The sequence below is a fragment of the Patagioenas fasciata genome, chromosome 7 (genome assembly GCF_037038585.1).
Source record: "Patagioenas fasciata isolate bPatFas1 chromosome 7, bPatFas1.hap1, whole genome shotgun sequence".
Lineage (NCBI taxonomy): Eukaryota > Metazoa > Chordata > Aves > Columbiformes > Columbidae > Patagioenas > Patagioenas fasciata.
The window spans coordinates 13,011,083-13,026,266 of record NC_092526.1 but is presented as its reverse complement, the minus strand read 5'-3'; the positions used below and the strand labels follow the sequence as shown (position 1 = coordinate 13,026,266).

At 40.7% G+C, this 15,184-nt stretch overlaps 1 protein-coding gene across 41 annotated transcripts in view; it reads right to left on the bottom strand.

Moving 5' to 3' along the window:
- The window catches only part of CLASP1 (cytoplasmic linker associated protein 1), a 170,528-nt gene that overhangs the window by 14,944 nt on the left and 140,400 nt on the right, over positions 1-15,184 (bottom strand). For 23 of the 41 annotated variants that reach the window (XM_065840583.2, XM_071810836.1, XM_071810831.1 and 20 more), the window contains 6 exons: positions 14,337-14,443; positions 9,064-9,180; positions 5,290-5,440; positions 4,015-4,261; positions 3,112-3,305; positions 1,344-1,472 (listed from right to left, as the gene is read on the bottom strand). In XM_065840583.2, coding sequence (XP_065696655.1) covers positions 1,344-1,472; positions 3,112-3,305; positions 4,015-4,261; positions 5,290-5,440; positions 9,064-9,180; positions 14,337-14,443 — 945 coding nt within the window. The remainder of the gene's footprint in view (positions 1-1,343; positions 1,473-3,111; positions 3,306-4,014; positions 4,262-5,289; positions 5,441-9,063; positions 9,181-14,336; positions 14,444-15,184) is intronic. The other 18 variants (XM_071810847.1, XM_071810860.1, XM_071810853.1 and 15 more) reach the window with 3 other exon arrangements.

Here is a 15,184-nt window from a genome sequence, read left to right as displayed (position 1 = left end):
AGAGACAGTCTGTAAAGGTCTGCTAGAAATGGCAGTTTTGGAGGAGACTCAGAAAAAAATTACAAAGGGCAATGAGTCAAGGTGAGCTGAGAAGTATGCAACCAGGAAAACTTGCCAATAAAAGGCACTCCTTCAGAACACAGTGTTTTGTCTGACTGCTTTATCAGGAAATCAATTTACAACTGCTTCTTCTTACTCTGAACTGAAAATGACAGGAGTGCAAAGGCTCTAAATCAAGGAGAGGAAGGCAGGCAGAGTACAGCAGTCCTCATTCACTAAAGGATTGCAAATTTTCTACTTTTGCATTTTAGGGAAATCCAGTCTGTTAGATTCTTTCCTTGAGGGTGTTTTTTACTTTGTTGGTTTGATTTTTAAATAGTACAGTTTCTGCTATGCACAGCTAACATAACCTTGTGCCAGTAACGCATTGCTCTGGAGCCGTCTGATCTACACAATGATCTTTTTAATGGCCAAAGCTCTCCAAACAGATATACCTAAAACTGCTAGTTGAGAACAAGCCTGTTGCAGAGCAGTAGAGTCTTACATTTGTTACCAAAGTCCTTGCTTTGAAAGTCATCACAGAGATACAGAGGAATTAATGTGGCATTTCCCAAGGTATAGCTCAAACTCTCAACATACACAAGGTAGATGAAAAGATACAGTTTGGAAGTCAATCTACAAAGGCTGATTTTAAATATAATTTGAATGATCTACTTAAAATATTATCATCATGTCCTTTTATTTTTGTTTTGCTCCAGAAGATACCTTCAGTTTTACACAGTTCTCTAACAAGAGGAAAACGCAATTCACCTTTGCAATTCCCTTTGCTTCTTCCTCTGCCCCTGCTTCTTTTCAGCAGCGTGACCTCTTGCCCATTTTCTCCTGTTACTCGCCAGTTCCCAGTTACCCAGCATGGCCTTATTTCACCGTTCAGTTTTCACAACAATTCTGCTTGAACATTGGGGGCTTTGTGTTCTCCAGTACGTTTCCCATCCTTACCCATACAGATGGAGCACAGTGCCCCAAAATTATTAAATGTGCTTTTATACTACAGGGTCTCGGCGTCTCCCAGAACAGGCAAGGAAATCTTGGGAAGTTGCCAAACAGTGGCCTACAATTTTAGATAGCCCCAAATCCACTTCAACAGCTCTGTCAGTCTCAACTTGCTTTCTCTCTGCTTCAGCATGTAAAAATTCTGTCTTTTTGTGCTTGGGAGACTTAATATCAATGTGTTCTACTGTCAAGATGGGTCAACATGTTTGCCTGTTAAATCTTGTGGTTCCCACATTTCTTCAGCAGGTCCCTATTGCTTTCCCAGTAGCAACACTGAAAGGATCACTCACCTCCTTGTGCGAGTCCTTATGTGCTTCCAGTGTTTTCATGATGGTCAACTCCGCATAATTCTTAAACCTCGCTGGCTGATTCCGTAAGATCTCTCTCAGGACTCGCAGCGCCAGGGCTCTTATTGAATGCTGTATCAAGAGAAGTCCACGTTAGAAAGTTTGAAGTAAATTATCATGGCTCCCTACGCTGCCAGAAATCTTATATCACTCTATCAGCTCCAGTAGAGTGAGCAGAGAAATGTGTATAACAAAAATTCAGAATTGGTCTCCTTGCTTGCTTTTTCATACACACACACAAAAAATCACATAAAATGACAGCTGTCACAGATACAAGAAATAATCAGAATGACTCAATTAAATTCCATACTCTTTTGGCAATGAAGTACAAATTTGTACCCAAGGCAGTATGTCTGCATTAATCTACAAAGAAGCTCAAATCATATTTACTTTGCCCTTCCTCTTTTGCTTAGTTTTGTGGATATCAAACTGGGCACGATCCGTGCAACAAAGCTGTTTCTCATGTACTAATGCAGTAAAACAACTCTCTTCCTGCAAATCCTATGGAAATTACTTTCAAGAACAGTCAGTCATTGTAGTGAATGCTGACCTGTGTGTTAATCCTTTATATCAAAATATCATTAGCAGAAGGGATTTAACACACCTGCTTCAATTTCACAACTGTTACATTAAGTTTTTGGCCTGTGGCCACTCCAAATAGATTCTATCATTTCAGCAGAGGAATACTTACTTTCCTCTACACTCAGCCTTTAAACCAGGTCCTTTGCTATTCATGCAGTGCTACAATACACATGCACTCAGATAAAGTCACCATATCTTCTGGTACACGTGTGATGATACACACATAGGGCTACAGCAGCTCATGCTTGTACTAAGAACGACTCAGAAAATGTCAGCCACCTACACTGCTTCAGAATTAAAATTTCTGACAGTGTACCATATACTTTACAAAGAGTATGGGAAATACAATGGATTTTGAATCAGATGAAACAAGGAAGAACTGTGTGTGATTTGAAGCATGAATATTGTAACAGCCAGATGGAGCGTGGCCCTGATATGAAGTTGCAGCAGGGTGCTGAGCTCTACCAAGTACCACTGGGCTACAAGCTGAACATACAGCCCCAAGTGGAAAAAGTAAAACTCTAGCCTGTAAGTTGCTACTTTAATCAGCTATCAAATAGAAAGCTGTGATATGAATGCAGCTTTTTTAATACTTCAAAACAAGATTCACTGTAAACATAGCTTGTTCTTGATGACATTTTTGCAAGAGGCAGAGACCCATCCCATGAGATCTAATAGCCTGGATCTTTAAACCACACATTTTTTTCATCTATTCTAGGGTGCTTTTATCCTCCTTTTTGGGGGAATGGGTATGATACAGTTAAGAGCTTGTAACTTCATTTAACTTGGAAGAGAAAAACTTTTGAGATCTTGATAGTTTTTGTTCAAGACTAGAGAATAACTTCTTTTTTGATTCTAGTTCAATTTCCTAGTTATTTGTTACTAACACTCCAGAGGGAGGGGGAAAAACTGGAACACTTCAGAGTAGCTTACAATTCATCATTGAGCACACTGAAAAGAAAATCAGAATTTGTCAACATTCAAAAGAAAAAAACAAGCAATGCAGCATCACTGTTGAGATGCTGTACAAACACAGAAGGTTTAATTTAACCTAGTGTGGAGGAACTATCACCCCAGGTGAAGTAACAAAAAGAGAGGTAAGACAAAAAGAAAAAAATCTACATCTCACATCTTTGTCTCCAAGCGTTTCCAGCAGCAAGAGCAGAATGGTTTTGAAATGTTCCTCCCAAACTCCAAGGTTATCTTCCCTTGTGATCTTTAGCAGTTCCAGGAGAGCTCCTTTCCGCTCCTCCACCCGCTCGTTGTGGTTGGAGAGCTCTTTCAGAAGATCAGCCACCAAATCTGAATGGTCAATGGGTACTTCTAGGACAAATGGCAGCAAATCATTTGGGGAAATGGGGAACAAGATCAAAGGTGTCAAGATTACTAACCCTCTATAGAACAGACTACATGTAACAAGGGCAACCCCCTGCCCAAAAAAAGCACCAGTCAAGAGAATCTGACTAACCCACAATCTCATGTGAGTTCATAACACAGCTCATGACTCTGCAGATGGCTCCTAACGAACCAGGAAGAGATGATGATTGAATTTCATCCAGTTCCAATAATTACTTATACAAGATGAGAACTGCCACATTTTTCTCAGACTCACACACCCAAAACCAGCGATTGCATGTATGACCTTTAGATCAAAGTACAGTGACTGTGACTCATCAGTGTACTGCAAAAAAATAAAGCTAAGGTGCAGCATCGCTTAAATGAAGTGAAACGCTCAGTAAGAGCTATTGAGAACTTTCAGTCATAAAGAGTAGAAGGTGTGCAAAATAGTGCCCCTACAGATGTATTTAGATGCTTAAGGGACTGGTATGAAGGAAATTCTAGGCAAACAAGAATTAAAACAGCAGTCTAACATTTTCTCAATCGCCAAAGACCAGGTGGAAATCACCAAAAAACAAGTGAAAAGTAATACACAACAAATGCATGGGCAGGCATTATCTGGGAGCACTCCCCATCTACAAATACACCAGTAACAGAACAAGCTGCCGCAGTTCTAAGATACGCTGATACAAACCATCCCGAAGCTGATCCATGTCATCATCGAACACTGCTTCCTTCAGGGCAGTCTTGTCATAAGTGTTAATTGCGTCGACATAAGGATAGGGGTTATATTCTCGAGCACGTGGCCCTGAAAAGGCGCGGGGAGGCTGGGTGTTAAGCAGGGAGGTTTTGTTATCTAGAGCCATCCGTCCGCCTTCCACAATGTCACTGCTTCCACGGACATCGCTGGCAGGCACAGCGAGGCCACCATCTCGAGACACCTGGAGGATCAAACAGACAGAAAATACATGAGATTACTCAAATTCTAGAAGCCGCAGCTTTCTTGGAGTTCACCCACCAATATGACGATGCACAGAATCACTTACACGCACGTAATGCTTGAGTAAAACTTAGATTACCACCTCTTTCCCTTATGTAACTACAGCTGTTAAAAAAATCTCACTATCACAGGGCAAAAAGCTATACTAACATTCCTAAATCTAAGTTAATACTGCTAAAGCTCCACAAGCTGGCAAAGATTATAAGTTCTGGAACGGGACCAATTTACTAAGAAAGGGAAAGGAAGCAAAAGCAACATCCTCCTCACAAAACTTCACAAGCCACTGACAGAGGAGACTGGATGGTGCTTAGCAAGATAACATGAAATGAAAAACAGAAGAGTCCCAAAGAAAAGTCTTGGACCAAAAATGTTTAGATTTGAAGGTTAACTTAATCTGCTAACTTTTTTTTTTTTTTTCCAGATAGGATGCAAAACTGTCATAGAATCATAAAACATCTCAAGTTGGAAGGGACTCATAAGGACCAATGGCATCTCACATGGTAGATAATTCTGTAACCATCCATGCGGCATAAGGTACCATATGAGTTGCACACTCAAAGTGATTACAGGGCCTTCCTATACATGAAGTAATAAGCCTGTGAGGGAAACCACCCACGCATTTTAGGAGCTAACATTGCCCATCGCAGACCTAACTATACACAGTCCATGAAAACACCATCACTGAGCCATACTAAGTCTGAGAAACACTAGTACTGTTCCCTTCGTACATGAGACTCCCTCAGAAACCCAGTGAGTCCATTTCACAGGGGGCCAGAACTCAACAGGAGCAAGGGACTACATTAGTGGGACCACATAACATAGCTATAAGAAATTAGCAACCAATAAGCTGAAGACACTTGCAAGAATACAGCAGGAGTAACTGGATTTTGTACACTAACAATCCAAAGCCAAGTTTGAACAGAATGTTTTAAAATTTCAGCTATCTGGGGACGTGAATTAAATACTTACAATGTCACAGTCTTTCTTTCCATCACGTTTAATCGGCTCATTCAGGTCCTCTTGACTACGGAAACTAAATTTTTCAATTGCTTCTGTGACTCCACGAAGAGAGCTGTAGATTTCATCAGAATTTAGGTTCTCCGTGTCATAATCCAGCATACTAAAGACCAAACGTATATGAAATGTTACATATGAAACTGGAAACTGCTTTTGACTGTTAACAAAAACAATGCCAAGCCAGAGACAGATGATTTGGCATACTCTTTCTAAGAGTGACTGGTAACAAAACATGGATGGAATCAAAGCAGACTTCAGGTCTGAGTCTCCCCTCAAATGGGGCTAAATCGAGGAGAAGCTCCACTGAAATCAGTGGTGTCACATCGCTGTGAGGGGAAATCAGGTCCACTGTTTGTCACATTCCACAGGAGTGAGTGTGCTGGCTTCGGTAAACCAAAAACCTATCCCCACTGTGGTAATGGTGTTATTTATAAAGGAAAATAAAGTAAACAAATCACAACAGCAACTCAAAGGGTCATGACAGATGATGGAAATGAAATCAATGAAATTTAAGTTTCTCAATAAATTAAATTCTATCAATGGATTAAAATGTGACAGATTTAAATGGAAAGGAAAATGCATCTTGTCATAAACCTTAGTCTAACATGTCCCATTTTCATTGATAGAGTAGTAAAACCAAAACCACTTGCAGGATGCCTTGATAAAAGATGCATTTCAATATTGAGCCTAAGTTTGGGAATTCTCTCACTCAAATCTGATGCCTTCTTGCAGTCTGTCTGTTCCTCAGAAATTCCTGAGCAGCATAAAGCCATGCGAGTTTTTGGATTCCTCAAGGAGTTATCCAAAATTAAGTTCTGTGAAAAAATACCAGGCATGCAAGGGCAGATGATATGAAAAGATGTGGCTGAGAAGCTCCAACAAACCTGGACAAAATGAAAAGGCATTATTGGCAGGGCTTTGCTCTGTCTAGGAGGGGAAGCTGAGTTTGTATGACAACCAGTTTTCCAAGAGACTTAATGAAGAGACCCAGTAACTGAGAACAATTCCTCTGGGGGAGTCTCAGATCTTAGTAGCACCAGAAACAAATAAACCAAAAGAATTTGAGACATTTACATCAAGTTGTTTGTCAATAAATGCCAAGGAGTGGCTCCCTACAGGGGTGAATTACTATTTCTTAACAGCTGGGGGAGGATGACAGAATAGGCTTGGAAGAGGATGGCTGAACAAAGAGCCATGTTCCTATTCCACAAAAGAAAGATTCCCTGTGAGATGGGTGGGGAAAAAAAAACCTCCCTTCTGAATCCTGAGTACACAGCTATTTTCAACAGAACTAAAAGTAGGATGTTTAATATCTAGAACCACTAATTTTTTTGGTTTTGGAAGAAACTCAGGAAACTCAGGAAAAGATTGGTGCTGCCCAATTCCTTTGGGATTAACACACTGAAAATAGCCATAATCCCTGGCTCCCACGCAACACACTCGCTCTGCAATCGCACAAGCATCAGCACGACGTATTCTGGCAAAGAAACCAAGGAACAACTCCCCAGCTTTAAACAGCGTCTGTCAGGTCAGGAAGAAAGAGAAGCCAAGAGCAGGAAAAAAAAAAAACCAACTGTTTATAAACCTACAGAAGTCAAAGTATTTAGAGCTTCTAACCAGCTGAATGACACTAATGCACTGTGATGGCTTTCCAGACAAAAGTGAAGGCAGTTCTTAAATTCTTTATAAGTATCAGGCAGGGATAGGACAACTTTGTTTCATATGATCTCGAAAAGAGTAATCTTGAGCTCAAGCACATCGGATTCCCAGAGGTTCTTCACACAATATTTAAGTGAGCGATGAAACCAACATTCAAGAAGGTGTACATGTGACTGTACCACGTACCCACACCAAGAGATGACATGACTTACCAATGGTCACACAAAAAAGAGGAATAATCGCAAATGTACTGACACTAAATCTTCTGCTAAAATCATTGTTTCTTTCCTCGGGGATGAATTTTGCCCTACACTGCTACCAAAGAACAGATCAAAGTGCAGACTCGGCAACGCAAAAGGACTAAGGCAATTTCTCAGAGTCATTGGTCTGATGCATTTTTCAAAGCACAAAACCACATTTTGATAAAAATCTAAAGAATCCAGTGATTTCATATGTCAAGAGTAAGCCTGTGTAGGTGATCACATTATGTCTGTGCTCTGCATGAACAAAAACTCTACATGTGAACACACGTCTATTGACAGTATGTGTGCTGGAATACTTCACAGACAACACAATGGGGGGAATAAAAAAATACCATGGAACTACACCCATCTTTCAGGGAAAAATAAAAATAAAAAAGGATACAAAAGGAAAAAAACTATGACCCATGCAGAAAACTAGAGGAAAGTCACAGGATGAATAAGAAGTGAGTAGAGATGAGCAGTGTTTAAGGATGTCACAACATTATTTTCCATCCTCTGCTGCACTAAAACAATGCAGCTCTCCACAAGTTTATCGGGATATAATTTGGCAGTTTTCCAGTCTGACATGAAATACATTTTACTTCGTAAACTTTTATTCAGTTTCCAATCCAAACTGTGTAAGTAATCTACAGTTTAGCATCCTCAAGCAGTACACAGTAACCTACTTCCTTGCACTTTCAGGTTCTGGGCTGGAACATATATCAAATTATTCCAAACTTTGGTGACAGCTAATGAATGGAGGAAAAAAAAATCTCAACTAGTTTAATTCAAAAAATCAACATGGATCTCTTTCACAGATATCTTAGTGTCCTAGAAGAGTCAGAACATTGATTTAAAGTTTAAATTCTGCAGGTATTCACAGAGGTACAGGTTGTGGGATTGTTTTCTCAGTCATCACAGATTCCTAGATTTTGAGCCTTCAAAGAACAATTTGTTTGCTTTTCTTTTGATAGTTTTTCATTAGCAACTTCTTGCTTCAAGGAAGACTTGTATGTAGTCCTTCCTCAGGTAATAGGTATAATGAAGTCAGGAGAAATCACATCTACAGCCCGCCTGTTGTCAGGTATAAACTTAAAAATAATCCAATATAGGTCTGACAAATCTGTATTCAGAAGGGGTCTTTTTATTAAAACCAGTATACAGCTTTAGCCCAGTATACCGATTTAAGACCTGTACGCGGACTGGAACAAAATGTGAGGGCACAGGAACAGATGTCAAAATTAGCAATCAACCTCTAAATCTTGTGGTAAGGACGATTTTAATTTCAATACTACAGATTTCCAAGATGTTCCACAATCACACTGTGCGAGCAGCTGGTAAAATCATATATGCAAGCTTCATCCTCGCTGTCCTATGGATATTCGCTACCGCAGATGTGAAATCCCTACTGAGCCATGTTTGCCTGGATGAAAGTATCCATGTGTCGCTTGCACAGTGTCCCCAAGTTGAAAGACCTTACCTGTGCTGTCACAACACACCCAGTACCTGCCTAAAGTGCTCAGCAACTGTGTTCTGCATTGGAAACCAACTGTGAGATGTATAACCCATTCAGGAACCTGGCAGGGAGGAAAAGTCTGGGAAAATTGCTCAGTTTTTATTTTCCCACTTGCATGCTGCTGCTTCTCCAAGCAGCGAGCAAGCGGCCACCTGCCACCTCCATTTTCTGAAAGCTATCATCACCTCTTTTCCTCCTCCAACCAAAGCCTCCGCAAATCATTTCCCACATTTGAACAAATCCTACAGCGTGAAAGGTAAATAATACTGTGACACCTCAGACAAGTTGGTTTAACAGGTAGCTTGTTACCTGGGAGAGTAAGAGCGTCTGAAAGTCTTGTGGGAAGGAGCGGTGGGGATGGAGTTAGGCTGAGGAAGGGGAGGGGGGTGCTTCGACAGCCCGTCTGCACTCCAACCCCAGAACCGACTGCCGTGATCAGAGCAGAAACAAAAGAGAGAAAAAACAGAGAAAGGAGAGGGAGGAAAAAAAAGAAACTATAATCTGAGTGGCTTAGTGCTGTCATGCTGCCTTGGAGAGAGAAAAAAATTAATAGAAACAAAATTAAACAAGAATACTCCATTGAGCCCCATAAGTCATTGTTTTGGTCTTTATTATTAATTTCCACTTTTATTCCTAACATAATGATATGGTTCACACAAAAATAGTCCCTGCTTGTACTGACCAGTAAACTTTACAAATGGATATAGCCTCTATAAGCAACTCTTAATATGTTCCTAGTGAACAATCCCCGACCACACATCTGTATTCAAACTCTAAGCAGGTATTTGCAAGCAACAGGATTTCCGTGGGAGAAAGGAAACTTGGAGTTGACGTTTTCAATCAGATAACCAAATGGAGCTTGTCTAGTTCAGCTCCTGGTACCTCTATAAGTGCTTGCAAACAGCCCCTACAAAACCAGCAAACCTTCACAGGGCTTGAGATCTGACCCTATTTCACCAGATTCAAACTGACCCCAAACATGCCGTAAGTGAAAGTCAGCCTAGAGTGTAAATGCATCATGTAAACTGGGGACTTGGTCCAAGACTCAGCAGATAAACCAGCAAAGACTGGATGAAACCAGCCTCTAAGTCAATTCAGATCTCTCAAAGTTCCAAAAGCTCCTTCTGGTTCCTGTTTGATCTTGTGCCCTTGGGTCAAGGCATCCAATCCCTGTCCCTGTTTGACTAACCTTTGCTTTCATTCTGTACCCTTTATGGTACATGGATTTTCAAAATCATCTTCCGAATGAAAATACAGATGCTTAAGCTGGTGGAGTATTCAGGACACTGCTTTGTTTCTATTAAGTTTAAGTACACTACCTCAGAAAGTCACATTTGTGTACACACAAGTGAAAGATACTGCAAGATCAGAAGTGGCAAACAAGTCAAGAATTGCTTTAGTGCAAAAAGCAGCAAAGTCAGTTGAAAACTCCTCTGAAGACTGCTGGTTAACAAGCGAATTTCTTGACACCAATCAAACCCCACAGCTGTTACATGCAAGGATTACAGAAATACACCCAACACCCAGACTGCTGATCAGAAGCCTCATAGCTCAGGTCTCACCTACCTGCAAACAGGTCACCAAACAATGCAGGTTTGTCCTTATTGTATAAGGTGGGTAGCTTATTTTAATTATTTTTCCATGCCCTACCTTGCTCAATTTAATACTGAAACTGTCAAATGGCAGTTTCTATTGTCAGCGAAAAAAACAAGCACAAACTACATTGCCAACTAAAGAGTGAGCATTTTGTTTTGATGCATTTCCTCTTTGAAAGACTACCTTTGTGGAGTTTTTTGTTCGTTTGGTATTTTTGTTTGGTTGTGTGTCTGGTTTTGGTTTTTGTTTGCTTGAGGTTTTTTTTGCTCTGTTTTGGTTTTGTTTGTTGGTTTGTTTTTTTTTTTTTTGGAGGCTTTTTTTGGGTGGTTGTTTTGTCTGTTTGTTTTAATAATTGGATCTACACACAGGTTTCTGAGCTGCTAACAAAGGTAGAAACACTAGGGCAAACCTATTCTTTTGCTATTCCTTCACCTAGAATTCTGTTGGAATATTTGAAAATTCACAACCTGAATGCAACATTTGAGTTTACGGAAGTGCATCTGCCATTCAGAACGGTGTTCTTACACTGGAGGACTTCACAACTTAGTATTTTCATTTTTGTCATACTACATCATGAGATCCTACTGTATCTCAGAAGATTTTTTCTGTCCAGCACAAACTCAAGCCATTCATCTGAGCTCTTCCCAGGAAACATTCTTTCCTCTCAGTCAGAAGTCTGGGGTTTCTTCCCCTATTATTTTCAGTCTTCCCAAGTGCCCTCCCTTGCTTTTCTTCTTCTTTCCATAACTCCTCTTCCCCAAAAACTAAAACCATGAAAACAAAACAAGCAGGTACAAATGCCGAAATAACTCAGATGCAGTGGATGTGCTCTAGTGATCATGAAACAGAGCTGGATGGGGCAAATGAAAGCAGAAGGAAGGACTCTGCCTGAGGCCCTGAAAGCACATGACCCTTCTGAAGACACTAACATCAGGGGATACTTAAGCAGATGTTATCATCTGGACAGGCAAGTTAGTTGTTTGCATCAAAGTCCAGTTCAGCCAAAACATTCAAAGTCTACCCGGAGCTCAAATGTATGTACACACAAATACACATACACAAAATAAAAGTGTCAGTCATCTGGAATTCAGTTGTGACAGCAATAATATGGGAGAAGTAATGTGACCTAAGGGCAATGGCACACATATATTCTATAGAAAGTCTGTATCAGCCTTGCTGATTAATATTGAAGATATCATCCACAAACCATCTGTGATAAGGGAAGGCAGCTATGCTTAGCAACATTTTTATATGCCTAGGGGACCCAAACTATCCTTTCTATACATATTCCAGCCCCAAAGACACATGTATCTCTAAATATGACTCTTCCAATCTCTGCATCAAGACAAAAAGAAATAAAATATAATCTTCAAAGCCAGAGCTGGTGTTAAGAACTGGAGAGAATCCTTCAGCCGCCTGCACTCAGGCTGCCTGTGCAAGACACCAGCACAGGGCAGCAGGACCCGCACACGGAACGTCTCAGCAAGCGATGGGCAAACATGACCTCAGTACAACCTTTCAGCAATGGCTCCCACAAAAATGTAAAGCCAAGTCTAGTTCCAGAGGAAGGCTACAGAGAGAAACTGTGGGAATCTTTATCCTTTTATGCTGCTATCAGAACGACTCTGGTGTTCTCATTTTCCACCTTTGTAGAGAGAAAAGTGACAGTTTACACCACTGACAAATAGCAAATGACAAGCATTTGTAATGGAAACATGACACTGAAGCTTCTGTATCAACAACTGCAACACTGCAGTGTACCCTACTTCCCATCATCTGTTATAGTGCATCTTCCAAAGCCTTTTCTTCTGAAAGAAGGATGTCCACATATACTCTTCAGAAACAGAGCTAAATTCTCCCTTGTTCTGTAAGTGAGGACCATGTTCAAACTGTGCTACACAAGACATTTTCAAGGAGGATGCTGTCCCACAGAGCATCAGAAGCTACAGTCACTGATTTGCAGTCTTTGCCACTGTCTTTTTTACAAAAGGTAAAAATCTAGAGCTACTGTTACTGCTTAGAGGTCACTCGCCTAAAAAAGCAGAACTTTTCCCCTGAATATTTTAAAGGGCTTTTACAGCAGCTTCCACATTCACCTATCACTGAAGAGTAACTTTTACACATCACTCTTGAATAACTAAATCCAGCAAAGCAGCAGCACACACTTCTTGAACATACACCTAAATTCTGGGATCAGCTTCTCCAAGAACTCCATAGAAAACTGAAGGAATGATCGGTGGTTTTCTAAAGATACTAGTGGCACCAGTGGCAGTTTTGGTCTTGGCAACAATGGCAGAATACTCTGGAATTACTTTAGCTATTCCTTGAGAACACACCATATGGGGAAAAAAACTCCAGTTCCTAAACCCCAAATGCTAGAAAACAACAGCAACAAAGTATTAAGTGTATGCTGAATGCCTTAACCAATATTCTGATACATGCATCCTGATATTGAGAGGTGAGAAGAATGCAAAGAGAAACAGAAAAGCAGTGAGTGAAGTGGCAAAACAGAGTTGTGTCCCAATGGCAAAACCCCAAAAGCATGGTAAAAGGCCACGGACTTATAAAATAAGTGCCACATGCAAACATGGCCAGCAAAGCCACAATGTAACCACAGGGAAACATATCTCAGTTCATAATTGCCCATGACAGAAATCAGCATAGAAACAATGCTCAAACTAGTCACAAAGGAAGCAACATTGTTGGAACCGTTCCCCTGAAACTCTACCACTTGATTTCTTAATGAAACCTTTGTTGAAAAAAAGTTGTAATAGGCAACCTGACCTAGACTGAGAGGTTACAAGCCAAGGTTTGGATTACAGCAGATTTAGAGGTCACAAAGATCTATTTAGATATCAAAACTTTTCTCAGGAAACCCCATGCGTTCCCCATATATTGCTGGAATTAGCGTAACTACTCATTAAAGGCTAAAAGCCTGTGTTTTTCCTGACACATGGGAACTCACGTCTCAAGCATCCCTCCAGAAGGGTCCATCAAGCCACGACAGGGCTGATCAGCACATTTCAGTGTAAATTACTACACTGGACTACAAACTGCAGTCCTCACCCAACACATTTCCTTCTGTCTGTTCCACCACAAAGGGACATGGCCTCCCCTGGAGAGGGTAGGCAGACCAGAGAAGCAGCTTGTCAGCTTTCCCCAGCAAGAATCAGGGCTTGTCCAGGTAACAACCTAATGTTTTCCTCCAATATTTCTACGGTCCCAGAGCATACTGTTTAAATTCTTATTTGCTCTGCTCTAAGCTTTTATGGTACAAAACACAGACTCTTCAATATTGGGAAGGTATATGTTTGCTCAATAAAAGGTTTTGGAGTGAACCAATATATTCTAGGGTAACATCTGCAGCTTCAGCAAAACACTGGTTGCAATAGACTCACTGCCCAAAGGATCAGATCAGTATTCTGCTGCTGAGCAGCCGGAGAGTGCTTGGAGAGATATTTAGCACTGAAAGACAGTCACCACCTCTGCTTGTTTTGCATCCTCACAAAGCATCAGAAGGGAACAGGAAATGCAGTACTTCTCTCAGCAGCACAAGGACTGTACAACAGCCAGAAGAATTACTGATCACAAGAGCACACCTAAAAAAACAGACACAATCTGAAACCCTTGGCCTGAAAGCCATCATATACTTCGTGATACTCGCAACCTCAACAAGGCCTCATTTCTAATGCTGCCATTTTAAATTACCTTTACTGACCCCACAAATATTATTCTGGAGAAGGCCTAGTTATGAAAGAAAGTATTATAAGACAAGACATTAAGATCACACAGATAACATGAGGACTAGAACACTGAAGTCAATCACCAACCATGTACTATCATGTTCAAACAGTTTCTTTGGAGCAATGTACTGTAAACTTTTGGCCTCCTTTTTGCTTTCAAAGTGAGTCATATTCTGCAAATGCACACTCAGTGTTGAAATCCTTTCTTATATTGTAAGAGTTTTAATCAGCCTGCCACATTACCTTGGAGACAGTCCACCATGGGAACAGTTGGTAGGTGAAGTTAAGGGGCTGGTTCTGCTGCTGGAGTGCCGGGAAGGAGTCCGACCAAGGGTATTGCTGGGGGAACCCTGGCACAGAAGCAGGAAGACAGGGATTAGCAACGTGTCGTAATGCACAGGCAGGAGCACACAACAACAGGTCCAAATATTGCCTTTGTTTGCACTAGACAAGCAGTTTTGGTTCTGGCTCTTGACCTAAAAATCCACTGGCATGGTTCATGTAGACATTAATATGTTATTGAAAGTACTGCTGTGAGGACCAAAAATGCACATGTGCACTTTTCTGGAATCTACAGCACCTGCAGTTTTAACCACGCAACATATACAGACTGCAAATATTGCCAGAAATGGTTTATCAATCCATCAGGCTAACCAGCTTCTCAGACATGACTTGCCAGGCCTCCAAAGTATGCAGATCATTACCCTGGCAATTTAGCAATTTATGCAGCTATTTTCCACATTGTCTAAAGCATTCTGATTGTGCTTATTATGAGCATAAGTAAGCAATCTAACTTATCATTTTTCTACTAGCCTGCACAATCATTTATACCACAGTAAAATGAGTAGAAATTACTCCCAGTTCCAACTCTCTTCAGACAAAGTTGAAGGTACCAGGCAATCCAGTCTGTTTGCTTGCAAGCCTAATGCTGCGGTTCTAGCTTACACAAAGGTCTGATTGTCCCTGTGGAAGTGCAAAGATTGGAGGGTTCAAATTCCAGCAAGTTTCACAAGATTTCCACATAAAAAAGGCAAAAAATGCTCTAATCCTTGTTGTTCTGGGGAAAAGAAGTTTAGAAGCACACTTAAATC